This window comes from Anabas testudineus, chromosome 6 (genome assembly GCF_900324465.2).
Source record: "Anabas testudineus chromosome 6, fAnaTes1.2, whole genome shotgun sequence".
NCBI lineage: Eukaryota > Metazoa > Chordata > Actinopteri > Anabantiformes > Anabantidae > Anabas > Anabas testudineus.
The window spans coordinates 23,032,055-23,055,498 of record NC_046615.1 but is presented as its reverse complement, the minus strand read 5'-3'; the positions used below and the strand labels follow the sequence as shown (position 1 = coordinate 23,055,498).

The 23,444-nt window shown below is 38.6% G+C and overlaps 1 protein-coding gene across 1 annotated transcript; it reads right to left on the bottom strand.

Moving 5' to 3' along the window:
- Nucleotides 1–474: 474 nt before the first annotated feature.
- Nucleotides 475–22,071, bottom strand: aass (aminoadipate-semialdehyde synthase). Its single transcript, XM_026365568.1, has 24 exons — nucleotides 21,443–22,071; nucleotides 19,184–19,413; nucleotides 18,745–18,921; nucleotides 17,743–17,827; nucleotides 17,136–17,203; nucleotides 16,822–16,968; nucleotides 16,639–16,717; nucleotides 15,980–16,107; nucleotides 15,370–15,518; nucleotides 13,996–14,118; nucleotides 13,200–13,311; nucleotides 12,982–13,041; nucleotides 12,368–12,435; nucleotides 8,649–8,770; nucleotides 8,440–8,569; nucleotides 7,933–8,043; nucleotides 7,647–7,755; nucleotides 7,146–7,286; nucleotides 6,896–7,063; nucleotides 6,137–6,232; nucleotides 5,530–5,645; nucleotides 4,093–4,181; nucleotides 3,114–3,290; nucleotides 475–2,572 (listed from the first exon to the last, which is right to left on the bottom strand). The coding sequence occupies exons 2-24, from the start codon at nucleotides 19,400–19,402 to the stop codon at nucleotides 2,457–2,459; spliced, it is 2,790 nt and encodes a 929-aa protein (XP_026221353.1). The 5' UTR covers nucleotides 19,403–19,413; nucleotides 21,443–22,071; the 3' UTR covers nucleotides 475–2,456.
- Nucleotides 22,072–23,444: the final 1,373 nt, after the last annotated feature.

The following is a 23,444-nucleotide window of genomic DNA, read 5'->3' as shown; positions in this document are numbered from 1 at the left end:
GTATTTATTGAGGTAACAGGCCGATTCTTCTTTGGAAACTTTCATTAATTAATAGCTTCATTTCAACAAATATGAATTTAAATTAATCAAATTAATCACATATGAAGGGGCCAATGATGCTGACTGATTGTAAAGTTAACAGTTAACAAGCATTGAATTTCACAGAAAGTATGACGTTCTCCATCTTGACAATCAAAAGATTTGTAAAAAAAACTAAATAGTAAACTTGAAAAAAAGAAATAAAGAATTCTGCTTACCTGAGCTGGTGTGAAATCTGAATTTGTTTTTGTGGTGCTGAAAGCTTAAAAAGATTAAATGAATTATTATGAAAAATGATACACAAACATAATTTCAACAAAAATTGTGGTGGCTGTTATTAGAGAAGTTAAATACATACCTAATGTATAAATAAATGTACGTTTTAAAAATGAATTGAAAATGAAAGGCAAATATTAGAACATTAGCAACTTAAAAAGTCCATTTTATTTTTTTCACATAAACAAAGATCATGAAGAAAAACTCATTTTTCTTTAAGTGATTTTTAGATTTTCATCAAGCAAAAAAAGAAAAGGGAAAAAAAAGCTTTTACAAATGAACGTGTTTTCTAATCATGAGCTGTTTGAACGCTAATTTAAAACGTAAGAAAAAATATGAACACATGAATCTGAAAAAATCTGAATGTCTTCATAAAACAGCACTTCTGTTTAAAACCCTTTCAAATATAAACTACATGTCAGGAACATGAAGGTATTGTTTTAAATAATATGTCTCCAGCATGTTTCATCCATTTAAAGCCTTTAAGAAACAGTTTACAACGTGATCACATTCTGCTAGAATAACATAAATATTGCTCAGGAGGAAGACAAGAAGGAAAATAGTCCTATTCGGTTTTCATTATTTTAAATTGACATTTTCCAAACATTATTGCAGCAGAAGCCTAAATTGCTGTTTTATCCAACACTGACTCCAGGAATCTGTCCTTAAGGTATAAAACAATATATATTCACACATTCACAGTTCTTGTTTTCTGTTGTGTAAACTGATTTGTCAGTAAACTGTAATGTAACCCTCAGGTTATTCGTGGTAAACTGCACTAATAGTCAAATGTGATGCTGACATTTTAAGTGTATATGATGGTAACAAGTACAAACAGTAGTAGTGGTAAAACGTACGTTTGAATGAATGTATCAACCACTACAACTTATAAGTGGGAATAGAAAAGTCAAATGCAGCTGTAATAATAAAGAATGAAGATAAGAAACACATAAAGGTGTGTTTCATAAACCATTTATTAAATGTTTTGTGGTTAGCTGTTTAAATATTTCGTTTTTCTGCTAAAATGAACTTCACTGACTTACAGAACAAGCTAACGGTAGCTGCTACTGAATACTTCTACACCGTTTTATAGTTTAACTAACTCGCTACAAGATTAAGATCAATTATCACTTAATGTCATTTACTGCATTGTCATTTTACCACTCTCTGGGGTCGTGAACGTTTTAAGGTTTGAATGCAGGCCTTTTATTTCTAATAGAGTATTTCTACTGCGTTGTAGTTTGTGTACTTTTGCTTAAGTAAAGATTTAGAGTTCTTTTTCTTTAACTGCTAAAATGACAAAGTTAGTGTCACAGGAAATCAGGCAAATATTATTGAACTGTAATTCTGGAGAGTGAGCGTTTAATTCTTATTTAATACATACAATGTATGTATACAACGACATTAAAACATTGGGGTAGCATTAGCTAACATTAGCTCAGTGAAAGATTTCAGTTTTCCTACTTTGAATTGTGTTGTTCATATCGAATGCATTACAAATGAAGTAAGGTACATAAATGAAATGCATGTTCCATACACTGTACAAGCATGGTTCCCTTATTTCCTGGTTGGGAAATGTTGGTGGTATTTATGGTTTAGCTGCAGGACTTGTTGTTTTTTAGCTGGTGTCTTTCTTTTTTTACATAACACAGATGGTGTAAGAACTGATGGGGGTTAAAGACATTTAAACATTGATATTTGTTAATCATATCATCACCATTCACGTTTACACTGTGATGCATCCCAGAATGGATTTTTCTGCACCTTTAGTCTTTACAGTAGTTTAACTTCATTTTAATGCTTGATTGTTTTAATGCCTACAGTAATGTTTGATCAGTTGACCTTGTAGTTATCTTCACAGAAGAACCGTTTTTAAGCTAAAAATCCCAACAGGGTTTAAAAATACCAAAACGTTTCATAACACAATGAAATAAGCTTTTTAGGAGTTAAAACATTTAACCAAGAATTCTTAGTTTTTCTACTTTTCAAAATGTCTTCTCCCCTTTCCTCTTTCTTTTTGAAGGTGAGAAATGAGAAATGAGATTCACAAGCCCACTGAAAGCTGTACTTTCTAAACATTTTGTCTGGAGTAGTTCAGCAGGATTTACAGGCAGATTTGTGCCACTTTTGGAGGCTCAGCTCTACTGAAAAGTGCTCTTGGACATAAAGTTCAGTCCTTCCTCCCTCAGTCGGGCCAGCACAGGCCCATAGATCTCCTTTTTCATGGGAACCACCAGACCCTTTGTACTAATTTCACCTGCAGAGGGAAACAAACCAGCATTAGTTTTACAGGCTGACAAAATAACCGCTTTACAGACAAAGCAGACAAAACTAATGTTCACTTCTCAGGTCAACAGAATGAACGTTAATCAACATAGAGATAATCATGATCATAACCAATTCATCAAAATCACCAACAATAAAAAAAAAAATCTAGTTTGACAACACTTTGTCTAATTCGTAAAGTATTTCCAGGGTTTAACAGACTCGCAAATTAACTTTAGCTTAAAAACTGTACCTGAAAAGTAATGTTGGCAATCCAATAATAGCAGAGACTGACAAAGTAAAGCATCACTATACAGGTAAATTACCATTATATTTACAAAATGACAAATGACGACACAAAGATTGACCAGACAAACAAACATCAGCGCCCAGATCAGCATGACAATCTCACCAACAGGCTAGCTAAGTAATGTTAGCATCACAGGCAGACACAACAAACCTTTCAAAACATTTTAGATTCCATTCATTTCCTTTTAGATACAGAAACAACCTTCCTGAGTAACATCACTGACCATCAAGGACCATGCGAGCAGCAATGGCAGCTGGGTATCCTACAGTCTTGGCCATGGCAGAGAATCCGTTGTGGTCACCGTAAACTACCAAGCTGATGTGTCTGGTCTCCAACTCGCCAGTCAGGTGGCGAAGGCCGATGTCGTTCCTCATCATGATCATGTCTCGCTCACCCTTACCTGATCAAAGGGACATAAGTCAAATAACGGTAACGTTATGATTAGCAATGTTAACACTATTGCTATGAGGAGGGCTTCTGCAGAGTAAAAGTTATATTACGCTTTAGCTTCTTTTTGAAAGAAAAAATTAACGTGATGACATTAATTATATTATGGATGCTGCAGATATAAACTGTGTGAACAGTCACTGCAGATTTTTGAATTTGTTTTCAAAGGTACAACAGAAATTTCCAATTACAACAGAAGTCATCTCAAGGCACTTTACATTTTTAAGGTTTAAGACCTTATAAATATAACTGTATACAGAATTATATATAACAATCCCACTTGAGCAGCATTAGGCAACAGTGGGGAGGAAAAACTCCCTATAGAGGAAGAAACCTCCAGCAGAACCAGGCTCAGGGTGGGAGGCCATCTGCCTTGACCGGTTGGGGTGAGTGGATCAATAGATTAACCTTAAACTAAACCACAGGCCTTTAGAGTTTGTGTTAGTGTTATCAATGCAGCAAATTACCTGCTGGCCTCCGGCTGCAGTTCTCCCCATAGCAGCACAGAGGAGTGATGTCATGTGAAAATCAACAAGTCCTTTTTTTTTTTTTTGCTAATTTGACATTTTGTGGCTGGACACAAAAAGATATTTGATAACATCAACTTGGGCTTTAGACAATTGTGTTGCCCTGTTTTTCAATTTTGGACTTAATTGAGTGGTTGTAACCAACTTTACCAGACCTGCAAACACCCCGACTTTATTTTTGCTTGTGTGTTCTTCTGATTTGTGGTAATAAATAAGCTTTCGTCTCACCAAAGGAGAGCTTGTCTTCCAGATGTTTCGTCAGAGCTGCCAGAACGCTGTCAGCAGGAGGCACAGACTCATCGCTCAGCATCCCAAACCTGAACACATACAGAACAGACACACACACAGAAAAACAAGACTTTTTCCTCACAATGAAATAACCTTCACAAAGCCATATTAAAAGCTTTAAAAGAAAATTACTCTTCTTTAACAACCCAACAGGGCTGCAGCAGCGGCCCAAACATCCTTGGCTATATCTAAAGAGATGAGCAGTGGCTTTTTGTCACTTCTTTGCTGGTGAATTGAATAAATGAACAACAAGCCATTCAATCTGAGCTGCGAGCGCCTTGGCTTTTTACCCTCTTAACGGCACAGATGGAATGTTTCCAACAGTTCATTTTTACCGTGGGAGGAATTTACGTTTCAATGCCAACGTGCCCATCTTTCCCTCACTGTTAGCAGCAGCAGAACAATGACAGCGCAGAGGCTTGGTCTGAAGAGACCCTTGGAAAAGTTGATTTAAATTGAAGAGTGTGCACACTACACCACTTCAGGCGTCCTCATTAAAGAGGAAAGTGAAAAGTGTGGAGAAGAGGAGCAGCTTCGGCCTTGCTCTCAGCCTGTCGTGCACAGCAACAGCTCTAACTCTGAACAGCAGCAGACATCAAACATCTGCCTTATCTGTGTTCTGTGTGGAGCCGAGCAGCACATGACAAATGGACATCCACTTTGGACGGTTTCACAGCATCACATGACCAGTTCTTTAAAGTATTTTAATCTTAAACGGATGTGCACACACTGTCCACAAACAGCTGCTGTAGAGAGAAAGCAGGCGGAGCCAAACGTGACGATTCTGTGTTAAAACATTATGTGCAGCAGGTTGCTGAGTTCTCCTGGCTTTCATATTCTTTTGGTCTTGACAAATACATTAGATATATTACCTGTACATTTTAGGGCAAAAAGATAGTACTTTGGCCAATCATAAATGCAGGGTTTAAAATTTTAAGAAGAATTCACTGGGTCCACAGACCAGACAAAATGAAGCATGCAATTTCTGTCCTGAACTGAAATATTGACACTAGTATATTCTGTTTTAATTTCTGTTTTAGCATATATAATCAGCTAAAGTAGTAGAATTCACATTATTTCAAATGGTCACACATGATTTCAGTGCGAGACTGTAATAAAAAGAGAGAAACATTATTTTCTTGTTGTTTGTCAATATAAATGTTTTTTCGGATGCATTCAGTTAAAAAATATTTAATTAAGATAAAAAATAGATATAAAGCAAAATAAAATATAACTACTGAAATCTAATAGCTGCTTTTGGAGGACTGAAGTGGTTGTTACCAAAACTCACAGCTCCCCAAACTCCCAGTAGTTTTTTCTTTTTTTAATTATAGAGCACCCACTGAGACCCCTCTACACCCATCTTTGGTCTCTCACCATCTTAGAGTGTCCATCCTGGCGTCATCCCTTCCAACATGTTCATATACAGCTTCTTCAAAAGCTTCTTGGGACAAAGAGGAGGACAATCCCATCTGCTTACACAGGAGCTCTTTCTGTAGAGTGGAGAGAACAGATCACTGCAAATGTTTTTACCATTTCTTTTGGTTTAGTTCGTCTATTTTACTAAAACTTTCACATTCAAACACGTCTCCCTCAGCCAAGACATTTTTCATTTCTCTTTTTATTTCATCTTTACAAAAAAATGTTTCTTCCCATTTTCATTAAGAAGCTTGCTTTGCTTTCTGATAAACATGTGCCGAACATGCATCTGTGTGTTTCTCTTTCATCTGCAACCGATAAAAGATGACAAACATTAACTCTCACTGCAGCCTTGATGTTGACAAGCAGCCATTGACAGTAATAGACTCTTCAACAAACCCACTTTCAACATTCAGATGTTTCAAGTGGAAGAGCTGCAAAACATTTTTTACACTGAATGACAGGATGGAGAACAAAGTGAAACGCTTTTGCTCAGGGGCTGCCTTTCAGTCATGTTTTCTTCATGCATCTAAACACCAAATTAATCCTGAGCACAGGTTCTTACCCAGGAAACAGGAGATGAAGTGGGCTGCAGGATGGGACACGGCTCACTGTTGATCAGACCCAGTTTGACAAAACCACTCATGGCCTTAGAAAAGCCCTGTGGGACAGAACACAAGACACAAATGTTACCGTGAGAAATCAAGTTCAGGTAAACAACATATTTTTTATGTCTCTGAGTATTAAACTGTTCAAAATCTTTTATTTAAACTATTTTCAATTTGAGTTTTACTGAATTTACAAGGACACACATTTACAGTGATGGACTTTTCTTTCCCCTGACTGCCGGTTTTCAGAGTGATTCAGTCCATTTTTAAATGTAAAAATCCTGTTAGAAAACCTTGATGTTCTACCCATGACCACAACACATCTATACAACCGGAGATATTTATAATACATGTGCTTTGAGTTGATAATGATCTTTGTCTTTAGCACTCACCAGATAAGTGGGTTCGATAGACATACATAAGATTTGTACATCCACTGAGACTGAACTACCATGTCTTGGCAGACAGTACAGACACAGGAAATTGTGTTTACGACTAACATTTTATCAACAAAAAAATAATCAATTAATTGTAAAAAAAAATATATATATACATAGTTAGCTGCAACAAACTTTCTGCACAAACAGGCTTAAACCTCTTATATAATGATGCCACATTAGAAGTGGTTTCTTTAAAGAGACTCTTAAAGAAAGAAACTCATCTTAATCCCTGTTTGTGTGTGTGTGTGTGTGTGTGTGTGTGTGTGCGCGCTCTACCTTGAACCTCAGAGTTCCTCTGATCAGTGTGTGTGCCGTCTGGATGCCGTACAGTTCAGTGTAGTTCGTGCTGTCACGGTTTGGAAATCCCTCCAAGTTAAAACCAGGAAAAAAATCCATTGGCGTGGTGGAGTCCATCAGAGAGCCGCCAGCTGGGATGCTCACCAACTGGACACAAACACAGACTTAATTTCAGACCCTACTGTAACTGTAGATTTAGCATATTGATGCTTCCTTGAGGCCTCCAAACCTGGTTGTCTTTGAGGAAGGTGGCAGGGCTGATGGTGTTGAGGAGGACGCCGTTCGGACTCCAGCTGAACTTGTAGCGAAGAGGATTGTCTGAACACTCTGGAGCAGGAAGACCACCGCAGAACGAGCTGTAGGACTCCACCTGAATGACGTAGTATAGAATGTACATTAATTTCCTGTTAGTCCATTTAATAATATGTTAAAGAAAACCTGTTTTTAATTTTTGGTGTTTCTTCCTGATCTGCTCAAAGTTTACTTTACATTATTTATAGTTTTTGATTAAGAATCACTTGTTTCAACTTCGAGTTCCTTCCTTTAAATTGGACAAATTTGTTATAATCTGAACATGCTCCTGCAGACGCATCATGATTTGTCCCCCAGTTTCTGTTGTTTCAGTAAACATGTAGCATAAACATTTGTTTAATGGATCAATAGGATTGTAAGAGAGCTTCTGGCCACACATGTTCACACAATCGTTATCACAGACTCAGTGCTGACTCACTGTGCAGCCGTCAGCTTTGGCCTGATCGATACACTCCATCGCCAGCATGTGGTCGATACCGGGGTCCAGCCCCATCTCATTCACAATGGTGATTCCTGCCTCCTCCACACTGACACACAAAGGTTGTTTGATATGAGCCATTGCAAATACACAACAAACCCAAACTTGTTTCATTCTTTTTCTTCTTTGCTCCATGTAACATTTAAACTATGAAAGCAAGAGTCAAGTTGTAACAGATTTGATGATATTACTGTTGAAATCTTAAATTCTGTTTTGTCTTTATCACCTGCTCTGCAGCTCCTTCATGGCAGGACTCAGGTAGCTGGCTGTCACCATGTTTACCTTCCTCTTGATGCAGTGTTTGGCAATGAGAGGATGAAACGAGTATGGCAGCATGCTGAAGGAGCAGAAGGAGGTGTTTCAGGTAAAGACACAATTTTCATACATCTTTTCAACAAGGTGAAATTTCTGAAAATGATGAGGTAAACTTTAAAGAAATTAGCTGGAAGATACAGAAGCAATGTAGAAATCTCTAATTCACTCCCCTCCTTCTCTTGTGACCAATTAAAATGTGGCCTAACATAACAAGTTACATTTAAAAGGAAACTTTAGACGACCTTAAATTTTGTCATAATGTTCTCTTAGTGAAGAATCATTGCAGAACTATGAATTGAATTGAACTACTGAATTAGAAATGTGCCAACCTCGAACACACCCTCAAATATTTCAAGTATCAAACTGTATGTAATTATAAGGAGTTTGTACTAAAGTGGGATTGTGGCAGATCCTTTACCTGATGACCAGGTCATGATCTTGAAGCAGAGAGTCCAGGCGTCCTTCCTGGCTGCTGACGTCCAGTGTGACGGGGATGGTGTTGGAATATTTGGCGGCCAGCTCCTCTGCCTGCTTGAGCAGCACAGACGCTGAACACAAACCACAGTCAGTTGGAAGTGAGATCTCTACACCTTTGACAGATTCTTAAAGCTTCTAACCCACACTCACCCACTGTAATCTGGATCTTTTCGTTGCGGGTCAGATACTCAACTACAGGTTCAGACACGTATCCAGATCCCAGCAGCAGAACTCGCTTTATCCCGGATTTTTTCATGATCTGAGCCTTTTCCCTAAAAGACGGGAGACACACTGAGTTAGAGTCTGTTTCTAACTAGCAGGTTGAGATCTTTAGGTTTGAGCTGCACAGATTTCCAGGATTTTAGAAAGATTAAAGCACCGCAGAGAAAGTCGGGATTTAACAGGAACAAGACAAACAGGGTAATACTTAATCCTCTAAAAGGATTCTGGTGTTAATCGAAGGCAATACACAAGTGTTTATGCAGCATCTTTAGACACTTATGTACAATTTGTGATAACCTTAAGGTGATTCTATCCAAATTTGATGCCTTACTCTGCTCCATAACAGCAGATGATTGGACAGGAACCAGACTCATCGCTTTTAGATTAAAAGTTAAAGATTAAAAAACACTCAACTTTGACTCTTTACACATTTTGTTTACAACAGAAACCAAAACAGTATTTTCAGATCTACTGCTACTTATTCTCTTAAAGAAAAGTGTTCATTCAGTTTAAATTATATATTAATATAGCATTAAAGTCACAGATAATGCTAAACCACAGTTGATTAACTGGTCATCTGATTGATGGTGTGTGTGCATTTATACTGTAACTTAAAATTTGTCCGTGTAGATTTGATCAGTTTACATAAACATTATTGTTGTACAAATAGAATGTGCAGAAAGTCAAAGTGGCGATGACTGATGTGAACACAGAGAAGAAGAGGAGGACGAGCACCTGGAGCAGGTCCTAAACATTCAATAAAGAATTCAAATTTTTTAATTAGTTATAATTATATATTGTAATCAAGGCCTTATCTTACAAACGCACGCTATTCACACATCAAATGTCTGAAACCCTGTGTAGTTTTAACTCATGTCTTACATTTAACATGTGAAATAAATTATGTGAATTCATATTTGTTAACAATTGACAATCATATATGTTAACAGATGGGTGAACATTCCTATGGAAGCTGTTGTTCTATTTGGGTATAATAATAAGAAATGCCATTTTACAGCCCTAGATGGAAGCAATAGAGACCACGTCCGGTGATTTTATAGACACCGTTAGGATACAACCAGAGACTAAAACAGCCGTGTGCTCTATGTTTAGCTACACCGGATGTCACAGATACTGTTATGAGCAACTAGTATCCACCCTGCCTTGATAATAAATCTCTGCTATAACCAAACATTAGCTAGCTTATGCTACCACATATTAGCCAGAAAGTAGGCCTCAAGCCTGCCTCATGCATCAAACATTTAAGAAGCCAATGCTCCCGTGTTAACTTACCTCAGCTCCACAGTCATTATCCCTACACCTGTTCCGCTCCACTAAGTCTTCACCTACCTATGTTTGCCCAGTTATACGGCTTTCTTTACACTTTCATTCACTGCAGCTGAGTCTTGACTCTCTGAATGTTTTTCACTGTCTGCTTTAGTTACAGAGGCAGAGAACTGTGCACTGGCTGCACCACAGATAACCAACGTGCACACTCATGTAATCACTTCTTTTCTGTTTCACTAAAAATGATTTAGGTTCATATTGCTTTGTCAGAAAAGTCAAATTAAAATCAACAATGATTCATTGCTGTAAAAAATAAATAAAAAGGTGAAAAACTCCAGGTAGGATAGCGACTGTAATCTATATTGACATTAAGTTTAATAGCCTAGCTACTAAAATGCCAAGATGATACCAACATACTCTCTGTATTTATTTACTTAACTACAATTCTGTCAATTAAAACATTTTCCCAATAACAAATAAGTGTATAAATTATTAAATGTTACTTTCTAAACATCAGTCAAAAGCCCTAACACACTGACCTCTATTGTAAATATATAGCAGCATCCATTGTTAAAGACAGAAAGTAGCACCGTAGCAGGAAGCATCAACTCAAAGCCTTTTAATTAAACTGAGACGTGTTCTCCAAAGAAATGGATTCAGTTAAAAAGTCTGTGATTTAGCACGCTGGATTATCCTGACATCAACAATAACACCATAATAGAGGCATCACCCCAAGTGACCTGTGGCATTAATATGCCACTACCCGCCACAAATAGCCCTGAAGTCAGAGCCCGGGACCCGGCGGCTTTGGCCTAATTGGATGCGACACTGCACACATGCACGAGTCGCAGCAGGACTGACCGGCAGTCTGCCTGCCACCAGGCCTCGTCTTCTTAATTAAAAAAACAAAAGGCGTTCCCTCAGGAGGATTTCACCCCTAGTTTACATATCTTAAGGAGCCAAACTCAATCTGAAGGATTAAGATTTGGCAGCATAGCTTGTCTGGAAAAATGATATTTGGATCAATTAGAAAGAAAACTCATCAAGTCTTAAAGGTGGCCTAAATATGAGTGAGAAGAACGCTCAAGGTTCAAGTCTCAAGATGAAGCTGAAATCGCTAGAACCAAGCTGTTTATTCAAGCCGAGTGTTGATAATCTAGAGAAACAAACAGTATTATGGTACTGCACTGTATTAAAGGGTTATGGTGTTTGAGTAGATTTCACAAACTCATTAAAAGGTCTTTTAGAGCAGTGGCTGCAGATAAGCTAAGACGGCTGTAAAAGAAGCGAAATGTGTCATCAATCGTCATTTATATAGGCTGAGAAATTAATCAAAGTAGATTTAAAAGATAAAACTAAACAATAAACAGCATGTTGATGAGGATTTCACAGATGGGAAGTAAATGATAAACATGCAGATGAATGATTAATGCTTCAAGTCTGATACAGAAGTCACGGCTGTGTATCCAGTACAGAGTGAGGTCCAGGTTGTTTGTGCCACCAACAACAACAAAAGAACAATACATGTGGTTGAATATACAGTCAGATATGTTTTGTAGGTAGGTAAAATGCATATACCTAGTTTGTCATGTATACTATACCATTAATGGGATTTAATATTTACTTATTTATTGCATATGAAGTTGCAGAAGATTTCTGTCCTTCAGTTTTCTTTGATCAGAATACTTCATACAGAAGCTTTCTCCCCATAGGCCTCTTCAGTAATCTATACATGAGTTTGGGTCCAATGAACTAATGACTAATGTTGCTTAGAATTCCTATTATGAAGACCTTGAGAGTTCTAGATAGAAATTCTAATAATCCTGGTTTTCATCTGCTCCCAGTCTTCTTGCTAAGCTAGGCTAGGCTAGGCTAGGCTAAAGTGTTTTGGGATCTCTGTACTGGATGCACAGAAATAAAATGGCTTTTCATTTTCACATGAAGACGGCTAACATGAAGAATTCGCAAACTGTCAAAATGTAAAAAGAAAGACGCAGTGATGTGACAAGAAGCGGTGATGATGATTACTGTGTAAGGTAAGAAGAAATAATGTTTCTACCCCTCAGAATCTAACTCCAGATGTTGTGGTTGGATAGCAGCTGTGGCTTATTAGCGTGTTAGCAAGGTGTTAATACAAAGGCAGGTTGGCACAGCAGACACCAGAGGGCAGCACTGTGCAGGGACAACCAGAGGATCACGATTAGTCGTTTAGTGTCCAGCAGGCCGGACACTGAAACATCACAAACATCACTGCAACGTTACAAATATATGAGTTATTAACAGCTTTTAGTAAAGCTGCTAATAACTGGGATTAATAACACTGCAGTTTGGTAAATTAGCAAGGTAAGCTACATCTTTACCTTCTTTCTCTGAGTTTGGCGATGTATTCAAACTTTGGGGTGAGTACTCCGTTTGAGGTGATGACAGCCTTTAGGAACACAGAAAAAAAGTGATATTGCATCATTATATTTAATCTTTTGCATAAGAATAAAAGAAAATTTCAGTAAATCAAATACACAACTGTATTTTGTTTTACAATTACATTACCTGCTTATAGTAAAGCTGAAACAACGGCTAAAGATAACAGATTAAAATAGCTGGAATCTTATTAGTTTTAACTAGTTGGGTCTAGTTACATATCTGAGTCACACACGTCAAAACATTTCAAAAACTGTAGAAGCAAAAGACAGTTTGGGACACTTGTCATAGTCAGACATGTTCTCACATGGGCAGAAAGTCCACAATATTTCAGAGAGGGGCAACTGTGCACAGTGTGTGGGAGGCATGAAGTGACACACTGGAGACCACATTCTGACATCACCTGGACTGTACTAGGGGGCTCGCAGGATAAAGTCCAGGTAATCTCCAGGTTGTCTTACTCAGACATTTATGTTCTCACTGCTCACCCAGGTAATGTCTATCTATGCTCCAGTGCATGTGTGAAAACAACTCAAATCACTATTACTTTACTTACATCTCTGACTTGCGGGCTGAATTCTTCTTCATCCAGGGGTCTGGTGGCGTCTGAAGGCAGCTGAAGTCAACAAGAAAGTTACAGAAACCAAATAGTGGCAAACACTCAGGTCCTGTCAGGGTTTTCATTTAATCCATTTACATAGTGAAATAAGCTGCAGTGCTCTCCCATTGCAAACTCAACCAGGAGACAGAAGCCGATATGAGAAGATGTCTTACCATCTCCCAGATGTAGGGGAAGAGTCTGTCTCCAAAGTACTCGGTGGCTTCGATGGGGAGCTGAGCAGGAAGGTTGTCAATCGAGCACATGAGGATGCCGTTTCCTTCCACACTGCCAGTGTCAGAAACAAAATATTGCTCATGGTTTAGATTTGTTACAGTAGAACTGCCATCAATTAATAACACTAAATATAAAAAAGGTTTACACTTCGCCTAATTCTAAAATGGTCCTGCAATAAACGTGAGGATGTTTCCATCTGGTGCACTTTCTAAAATTGATGGCATCATGAAAAGGAGAATTATGTGGATATTGTAAAGCTTCCCCTGAAATTGATCTTTCAGCAGAACAACGGTATGACACATTCCCCAAAATGATGATGATGAGCTTAAAAACTGTCCAATAAAGATTGTTTTGGAGTGGACATCAGAAAGGTCTGACCTACCAACCCAACCCAGCAGAAAGAACTGTGGGCTGAATTTAGAGTTCAGGCCATATTCAAAACTCATTCATCAAAACATTCCAGCTCATATACCTCATTTGGGCTCCTATAAAATATCATCAATAAATTCAGTAGATAAATAAATCACAATGTGAGTACAAGTCATTATACTGTAATTCCTATTTGATGGTTTCTCTACATAATTTATCTTTAATATTTGTTTGTTAATTTTAAGTTTAAATGTTTATTTAAACAGTTCTCATTTCTGTCAGTCTTTGTCTAAACTAATTAACAGAAGGTGCAGGTGATATTGACGTTGATCCACATACAAATCATGCTTAATCAGTATTCTGTACCTGTCATGATCTATGTGTTGGTCGGCGTCATATGTGCAGAAAGGTTTATCGATGGTCGTGCACTCGTTCATGAACTCTATGGAGCCTCCTGTGTCAGCAGAGATGTCACAGATCGCCAGCAGCCTGCAGACAGACAGAGAGAACGACAGACTCGACGGTCACTGTGTAAATATAACTAAAGATAAGCATGTATGATCTGGCATTTGTGGAGAAACAGCAGCTGCAACACTACACGTTCATTCACTGGAGCACAGGGAGTCAGGTACATATGTCACATTTTCTGCGTTTGACTAAAGGGTTGAGGACGGGGCAAAGTCAGAGCAGGAAGCTCTGAGTGAATTTTTTTCAGTTACTCATTGCTCAAAAAATTGAGTAACATTTACTCCCAGCTGATTCAGGGTTTCTGCTCTCCCTGTCCACTTCTGGGCAGAGATGGTGAACACTGCCTTAAAGCCACATTGTGCTGTGAGAAGCAACATCTGACTCCATCAATTCATATAAAATTATTAACAAGACAAACATTGTTGAACAACTTGAATGAGGAATTCAAGGATGTCTCCAGGCACCTCTTCATGAACAGAGACGGTAGCAAACAGGAGAGTTAGAGGAAAATAAAGCTGCTTTTCCACACACAGACCTGTGACTCGGACCTTCCCATAACTCAAACCTTTACTGAAACTGCAAGGCAAAAGTCAAAGTTATCGTTCTGTGTTCTGGAACCACAATAACCTCCAGCCGACCCATTTTGTTGCAGAAAGTCCACTTTACTAATAGCAGCTAACGTAATAGTTAGATCCATTTAAAATAGTTAAAAGTATGTGTGGTAGAAAACTCTTTGCTTAAGTTTCTGCTAGAATTAACATTATTGTGTTCAGCTCTTGTCCAGCTGCTGCTCACACTGTGAAAGAGGAAGCCTTTCTTAATTTCCTTTGATGTGTAGCCGTATATCGAGTGCAGCTCTGTTTGTGTTACTCTGCTGCAAAGCTAAATCTTATTCACCTTCACTTATACACCTAAACACCACCTGTATTTACTGCAGGATTTTCCCTACCATACATTAACAGTGTTTGCCGTTTGTGTTTAACAGTGCATTTAGGAGATATGTCGGCTTGAATGTTAAAACATCAGTGGGAGTTCTACGCACTTGGTTAGATTTGATGTTTATAGCTAACAGATGTTGCTGTGTGAGCTTTTTGAAACTCTATGTGTGAACACTTTGCCACTCATACTTCTCTACATCTACATCTCCTTGGTTGAAAGTGGAACCAAAAACAGAATACATACCACAAAGGATACCTATGGATGAACAGTTTGTACAAGTTCTTGGTACATTTAGAAACAGATCTTGGTGATATTCCAACATCATGTTCTTACTTGTGAGGCAGCCTTGGTGACCCCTCGTTGGCTGCATACAAGGTTTTGGAAGGTCTTATCAGTCTCTGGGCGTCCAGTCGTTTGAGGAGTCTGGGAGTGTGAGGGTCCCAGTAAATACCATTGATCAAACAGGTTGTGTAGGGAGCCACCTGTGGTTTAGATAATAATAAGAGATGATAAAACATCTGCTACAGGAGATCAAAGCTTTCATGTCAACTTTAAATTCATGTCTTTTAATCTTGTTTAACGTTTTAAGATTTAGTGTTGTGAACTGGATTTAGCAAGAGAGATCATATTTCTTCAGGTTTTCTCGGCCTGTCCTCAAGTGGGATTGTCAGGTTCTCTATATAATTCTGTATACAGCTATATTTTGTAAGGTCTTAAACCTTAAACACTGTAAAGTGCCTTGACATGGCTTCTGTTGTGATTTGCCACGTGTTGTAACACCAACACCACCGTGCCAACCACCACAGATTAACTGCTGCTGCTTGAAACCGAGAACGAGGCCTCTGACTGACAGGAGCAGGTGGGAAGTTGGATGAAGAATGTCGGGAAAGGAATTAGTGAAGGGTTGGTGGAGGTGGGACAGAAGTTAATGTAGCACACTCACGCTGGTGCTGAAGTGTGAGGTGTATCGTTCTGGATGGTTCTCATACTCCATGGGGTCATACATGCCGTCGCTCTTCCTCACCAGGTGGTGGTGTCTGCTCAGAACGGTGGCGTACACTTTGGTCATATCTAGCAAGAAAACATATAACACACTGAAAATTATCAGACATACAGTAATGGTTACATCATTGAGCATTTCAACATGCCCACCGTGAGAAGGGTAGCATGATAAACATGGTATGACACATTAAACTGTTGAAAGCTAAATGTCAGCTGGTTGATATCAGCGTGATGGCATCATGTAAGTGTGCACCCTGCACAATATCTACACCTTATGCAATAAGGTTCAACTAGGACATTTAACACACTTTCACAACAATAAATACGTCAAATTTGAACTTTATTTTTAACTGCTGAATAGAAGGTTAAATTCAGCTTGATCAGAAAATATTTAATTTGTCAAATATTCAGCAATAAGATGCAGACAACAACACACAAAGGACAACCAGCATGCTACACTGTGAGTCCTTCATTCAGGGTTGAATCCACAATATATATTATTATGTAGACTGCACCTCTATTGAAATATATTTGAAGGCAAACAAATTGAAAACATTTTATTATCAGCAAGCTCATACTGATAAAGAATGAAAAACATGCCTCCTGTCTCCGATACGTCCTTCAACTCATGAGGTTCAACGTATTCAACAGGAAGCTCGTTGATCATGTCTTGGGCTCCCTGCAGACAAGAGAAAAGTTGCTTAGAGAACAAAAATTCCCAAAATACCTCATAGAATCCTCCTTCTTCACTTTGAAACCACTCAGTGTTTGTATGCTAGATACCTTGGAGACGTTTCCAGTTCCGGTGAAACAAAACGTCAGGGGGCCAATGGATTTGGGCATGAGTCCCATGGAAATCTCATAACCACAATCCCTCACTGCCTGGATGGCCTGGCTGACGTTCCTGTAGTTATGAGCCATGCCAATATGCTAGTGCAAGAGGGAGACAGGAAGTGACGCTTCTTTATAACAGTTGAGATAAGACGGAGAAATAAATAAGAAACAAAAAGCCATAATATCAAACCATTTATTAATTTCTCCAATACACTATCAGGATTTGTATTCAGATAAAATCTATGGAGAATGAGTTATGATACCATTAAGGGAGTGTGATGACCGAGAGCCAGGAACCGCAGCCCGAGTCCATGCAAAATGTTGATCATTCCTATAAAATACAGTAAAAGAAAGTCAAATGATAAAAAAATTCCAAAAACTCCGAACATCTAATTAAACATTAGATAAATCTGAAAGAATTAGCTGGAGACAGTAGGGAGCTGCTGAGTCAGGTGGTTTTCACACCTGCAGTTAATCTTTAGGTTTTTTCTGATGCAAAAACTGATAAAAACCTAGATGTCGACCACACAAACTGAGTGACAGAGCTATTACTGCTGACCTTGGTTTGTTAACTACAAACCCAGATCAGAGAACACCAACATTTCTACTGTGACTTCGATTTAACTTTTCTTCTCAGCGGTTATAGACAGACCTCTGATTTTGATCCAGTGGATGTTTGTCATGTCGACACAGGTCTGACTGATCAAACTGTTCCACACGTCAAACAGAAATGTTTAAACACATCTCTGGCTTTAATCCATCTCATGTCAGACGCTGTCGTTGTTTCACAACAGCTGCTGCCCTAATAAACCTTTACAGCAGTCTGTGAACAGACTGAGCAGCTGAGGGACACTTAACATTTCATCCTACCTGCGACACCAGCCCACTGCCCAAATGCTACGATCCGGTAGCCGTTAGCATCGACCATCTTTTCATAGTCGATCAGACGAACCTCCTGAAACAGCAAAATTCATTCTGTTATAGGAGTTAGGAGGATACACAGACACACATATACAAAAAGGAAGGAGGATTGCTGGAGTGTTTATCATATTCATATTAGATTTGTTTAACGGTATTGTGATTGATAGTTCAATTGATAGCAATTAGCTAAAGGCTAATGCTAACATCATCCTGAGATCAGTTTTAACAACGACTAAAATGTATTGGACATAATCGCTGTACACAAGGATCACAACACTCAGCACAAATGCACTGGACCTGCACAGTCTGGATACCACTTATTCTACAGTGGCTCTTTGAAAAATGTGAAACGTATGAAGCTGAACTGAAAAGTAGCTAGAAAAATCTATGCAGGAAAATGTAGCCAGTGACATCTGTTGCTCCTCTGTTATGTGTCTGTGTTTATGTGTGATTCCTCAGAGGTGTTTCACCCACTGTGGAAATCTGCATGAAGTTTTCTACTCTCAGTTCACACTCGCTGCCACTTCACACCTCAGCACGTCTGACTCTAGTGGCTCATGGTGCTGCATGTTTTCACTGACAATAGCTGATGTCCTGCTGCTTCTTAATCCTTTGTTGCTGCACATTAACATACATTTAAGTCACCAGGTGATCTCTTAACGCATGTAAATGGGAAACTTGGTTTCTATGACTAGAATAGGATAAGAGAGAAAATGAACCTAACACAAAGTAACCTCTGCTGCAATTCAGAGAGCAAATCTAAACGACCAAATCTTATAAAACAAACATTTACTTTAAAATTCTTATGTTTTAAAATCGAGATATTGTGATCATATTCCATTTTGGCTCGAGAAGTATGCTTTGTTGCACAAAAATACAATAACAACAATAAACACTGATCTCTATATTACAGATAAACTGTACTGGGACCAGGGTTTTATGCGCTCCCACCTTCTTTAGCAGATCATCCAGAAGACCCATGTTGGCCTCCTGAGCCTTGATAGTGTGGGAGAAAAAAGCATACGTCTTCCTGGGAATGACCTTCTCCTCAGGTGGCCTTTTCACTCCAATTATCAGTGATGCCTCTGAAATATCCTCCTGAATAACGGCGCCAGCCTTCATGTAGTACTGAAACCAAACCACACAGTCAATTAATTGATAGGCAGAAACTGTTTACATCACTGTTCCTGAGTCCAGACTGACAGGTAACAAAGCCTTTGCAGTCAGAGTTCCCAGACTGTGGAACAGATGCATTGAAAAGACCAGGCTGGTTGAGTCTTTTTAATTCTTAAAACAAATATTGACAAATTGATCTTTGTGTGATTTTAAATGTGTGTTTTTCCTCCTGTAAAATATGTTTTATGGTGCTGTACATTGTTGAGGATCTCACCTTCTCGTGGATAGCTCTGCGGTTGGATGGTTGGACCAAGACTTTGAAGCCGGCGTGGGTAAGCTCCTTGACGTGGCGTGGGGCCAGGGGAGCCCTCCTCTCCCAGGCGTTTACGTCCTCTCGACGTATGGCCATGATGGCTCTGTGGTGCTCATAGCGCCTCTGGCCTGAGAGGCAGCTAGGCGTCCTTTTACCTTGGCGACTAATAAGTCTGAACATGACTTCACCCCCTGCTTGGCATAAAGAAACAGACAGCTGCATCAATCTAAAACACTGAGTCCTGACATTCAGCCAAGAGGTAACACAAACTGCTATAAATGTAAAGTAAGTGTGAGGTTGATTCTTTAGATCACATGTTTTTGTGCATTTGACCTTCTGATAAAACAACACAAGATTCATTATCAATTATTGTTGTCATTTATTTGTTTAGTCTATATGTCAGAAAAGGGTGAAAAATATTTATTGCAATTGCCAGTGCCCAAGGTAGCCAGCTAGCCAACAATCCAAAACCCACGCTCTGCACTGCCTTAGTTATTTAAAAAATTATAATAAAGAAGAAGCTGCAAAATTTACTAATCAAGCTGAAATCATTGAAATTCTCTCTCTCTCTGACTAAATTGGTGAGTAAAGCCTCATTTCTATTAAAAAATATTTCGAAAAAAGTTACATACTGTAGCTTTGAGAAGCTGAAATCAAATAATATTAGACATTTGTCTTTTATACAAATGGAGAGAAGCCACAAGAAAGTGGCTTTGACAGAACAGCAAAACACCAACCATCGAAAACTAGCCACAAACTGTTGGCACTGTTAGCTGCAAATTCTCCACCACTGCTGGATATAGTCAAATATCCAGTAGTAAAATTATTGTGATCCACTTATTTAAATGTGAAAGCTCAAAACACATAACCAATGCTAATTTAACTTGTTTATCTGGTGTGGCCTGTTGTAGCCTTTGATTAACGCCTCCACTCACACAATGCTAACACTCTCAACCTCAGAGCAACATGTTATTCTGTCAAAGCTGCAAATATAATTACTATATTTTTTCTATTAAATGTTAATTTAGCTTACCACATTCTGTAAACAAGAGGAAATGCTAAAACTGCTTTCAGATATCCCCGGAAATATCTAGACATTAACCAGGAGAGCTACATGTAAAAGCACCAATGTGCAAGTTAGATGCCCCAGAGATCAGCTGGACTTTATCCTGAAATTCCCAGGTAATGTCCAAATGTGATCTCCACTGTGTGATGCCCACCCTCTATAAATAAAGATTATTGTTATTATCATTATCATTTTACTAGTTCCCCCAACCCTCACCAAAATCAAGCAGTTTCTCCCCATGTGAGAACGAGTCTAACCCGAACAACCTCTGGCTGTGTGAGAGCACAACTTCACCTGAGTTTATGTGAAAAGAGCTTCTTGTGGAGTTGGCCTTAGGTTGGATGTTCTGTAACTTTTTATGCTAAAGTTCAAGGATGGATGGAAACTGTACACTACAAATTAAAAGTTGTCTTTTAGCTCTGTCATTATTTACCTTACATTAGAGGGTTAAGCTAAACTGATGTTTGACTAACGTTATATTTTCAACCATACTGACAGACAACCCCCACAAAACCATAAATACATTCTTGTTTTAGTTTATGTTTGGTTTAAACAGTGTGTTAGTTTGTGAGGTGTTACAGATCTAAACCTAGCTAGCAGTTTCTCTCCATATCCACTTTTTATGCTAAGCTATGCTAATCTGCTGCAGGTAGCTAACAGGAACTATCCAGTGCTCCTGAATCTTCTTAATGATGTGAAAATTAATAGGAATATTTCCAAAACTGTCAGATTTAGATTGCCAACCGAGCTCCAGGACAGAAACCTGTTGCTGTAAATTAGAATGAACCTGAACCCATAGTAAATACCAACACTATTAGACATATGCCAACAAATCTATAAACCACTAAATCAGCTATCAACTGTTTGGCACCACAGGTCTACTGCATGTGGCATTGATATGATCTATAATAGCAAACCCGATAAGTAGAGTGAGTGACTGTAAAACACAGCATCAATCAGTTTAATGCCAAAACTCAAGAGAGCGGCCGCAGAATTACAATATGAAAAAATGTTAATGGAGTTTCGTGTTGATTTTCAATTACAGTTCATGTGTCTTTAACCACATACAGCAACTCGTCAACACTGTATAACTCGCACGTTTAGTCAGTTATTAGTGAAGTTATCGACATACTAATCAATAATTTTTGTCAAACCTTTCGGACCAGCTTCTATTCACCACGCCGGCTCCTGGCGACGAAATGCGGCGACTGTTCACGGACAGAACCGGGAGAGAGACACGGAGCGGCGGGGGGTCCGCTTCCGGTCCGAGCTTCAAAATAAACCTGTTTCCCCGAAAAGAAAAATGTAATGATGAAATAAAAAGAAAACTGTGTACACGGTTAATTTCTTTAACAATCCACCCGACATTTGTTCGGAAAACGGATTGTTTATTCAGTTTATGAAATAGAGCTGTATTTATTATCAGGGAAAACTGGGGAAATACACAAATATTCAGATTTGTTACTGTAAACGTTATAAAGTGACCAAATAAAGTTTAAACTAATGTTAATATAGAATAAAACATAAACTAGAATATAGCCTAAAACAGAATTATTGTCAGTATACAGCACATTAGTGAATGGAGGGTGGATAAAATCCATGGATTAAAATCCAAGATTGAAACTACTTGGTTAATCCCAGGAGGAAACCGCATGTCATTGACAGATTTCTCTTTTTATAAATCAGGAACATCTTCCTAACGTGTGACAGAGTTCAGACTTTTAATGCTGCCACCAGTTTTCCGGCTTCTTTCTTCGAGCGCTGTTTTTTTCACAGATCCTCTCGGAGCGACAGAGGATCCGTTTACAGCGACACAGGTGAGTTGGTTTTTGTCTGCAGGACGATCCGCAGGTGATTCAATGCAGCGCAGAAGTGCAGATTAGGATCTATATTTCCAGACTAATCATCCGTGTCTGGGTTTGAATTAACTGAGCAGAACATACGTGGAGAACAGATCAACTGATTGTTGTTTTAATGTGGCCGCCCGTCAAAGCCGCGCACAGGTGAAACAAACGAGCGCCCCGGACCAACCTGAGTTGTGAAACCTCTCCACCAATCAGCGTCCAGAGTTGAGGAGCCGCCCCCTGCTCTGCCCGTCGCACCGTGATGACGACAAACTGGAAAACGTGAACTCCTTGTTTTCATGTTGGTTCAAACTAAAGATCTGGATCATCGCTCTGTCTTCATCTCATTCTCTCTCTCTGTCCTTTCTGTTTCCTTTTTTATAGTTACACTTACAATAGTTCAAAATGTTTTGAACTAAGATTAAATGGTAATTTCGATTAACTGATGTGAATTACTACTTTTGGACAAAATGCATCAAACACATGAGCAACAAACCACAAACTCTACAGAAAGTGTCTTCTTCTTAAATAATCTTGATCAAAGGACAAATGCTAATTGATCAATCTCATATTTGTTTTGAGAAGTGATCCACGCTGTGTGCACTAATGCTTCACCACCACATCGCATTAGAAGTCAGATGGTCCCTCTACTCTTTGGCATCTAGGACGCAGCATCCATGATTTCCATGAGAAGTTGTGGTATTTTTGAAACTTAAATACATGGTTGTTTCTTTGTGTTGTTGAGTTTTAACTTGCAATTGTGGATGAAGCATCAATCTGTGTTCACTGGTGGTGTTTTCAGCTGTTTCTGAGCCCCTGCAGTGATTTTCACCAGAATCATGGCATGTTTTTCATGTTTTTAATGCAGCACTGCTTGTTAAAAATGTGTGACGCCTCCCTGTTGTTTTCTTAGAAGATGAATCTTTGAAGTTGACACCAAACTCCTCAAAAGCAGATCCTCAGTGTACAGATAAAAAATATTTATTTATGTTTTTCTTTTTGGTTATATGCAGTCAGCATCTTAAAATATAAAACATGTTTTGAAGAAGTGGCCACACACAGTTGATTTTATTGATCATTTTTGTCTTGTTCTGCACCAAAAGGCCTGAAACTTTTCAATGAGACAACAAACGTTTTTTTCTCTTCAGGTATTATAGTCTCCAGTTCAGCTGTTCTCTATAAGTTATAACAGTGGAACAATTTAAAATAAATATCATAAAACACTTCTTTTTACAATAATCCTGAGACTAAAACGAAAAATAACAACAGACCGACTGACAGAGGAAAAGCTTCAGCTCGTTTTCCTCCGTCA

Excerpts from the sequence above, each read along its gene's own strand:
- aass (XM_026365568.1), bottom strand. The coding sequence starts at position 19,402 with ATGTTCAGACTTATTAGTCGCCAAGGTAAAAGGACGCCTAGCTGCCTC. Across the intron at positions 17,204-17,742 it reads GCAGTGGGCTGGTGTCGCAG|GAATGATCAACATTTTGCAT; the intron begins GTAGGATGAAAT and ends TGTATTTTATAG. Across the intron at positions 15,519-15,979 it reads CCTCACACTTCAGCACCAGC|GTGGCTCCCTACACAACCTG; the intron begins GTGAGTGTGCTA and ends TCTAAACCACAG.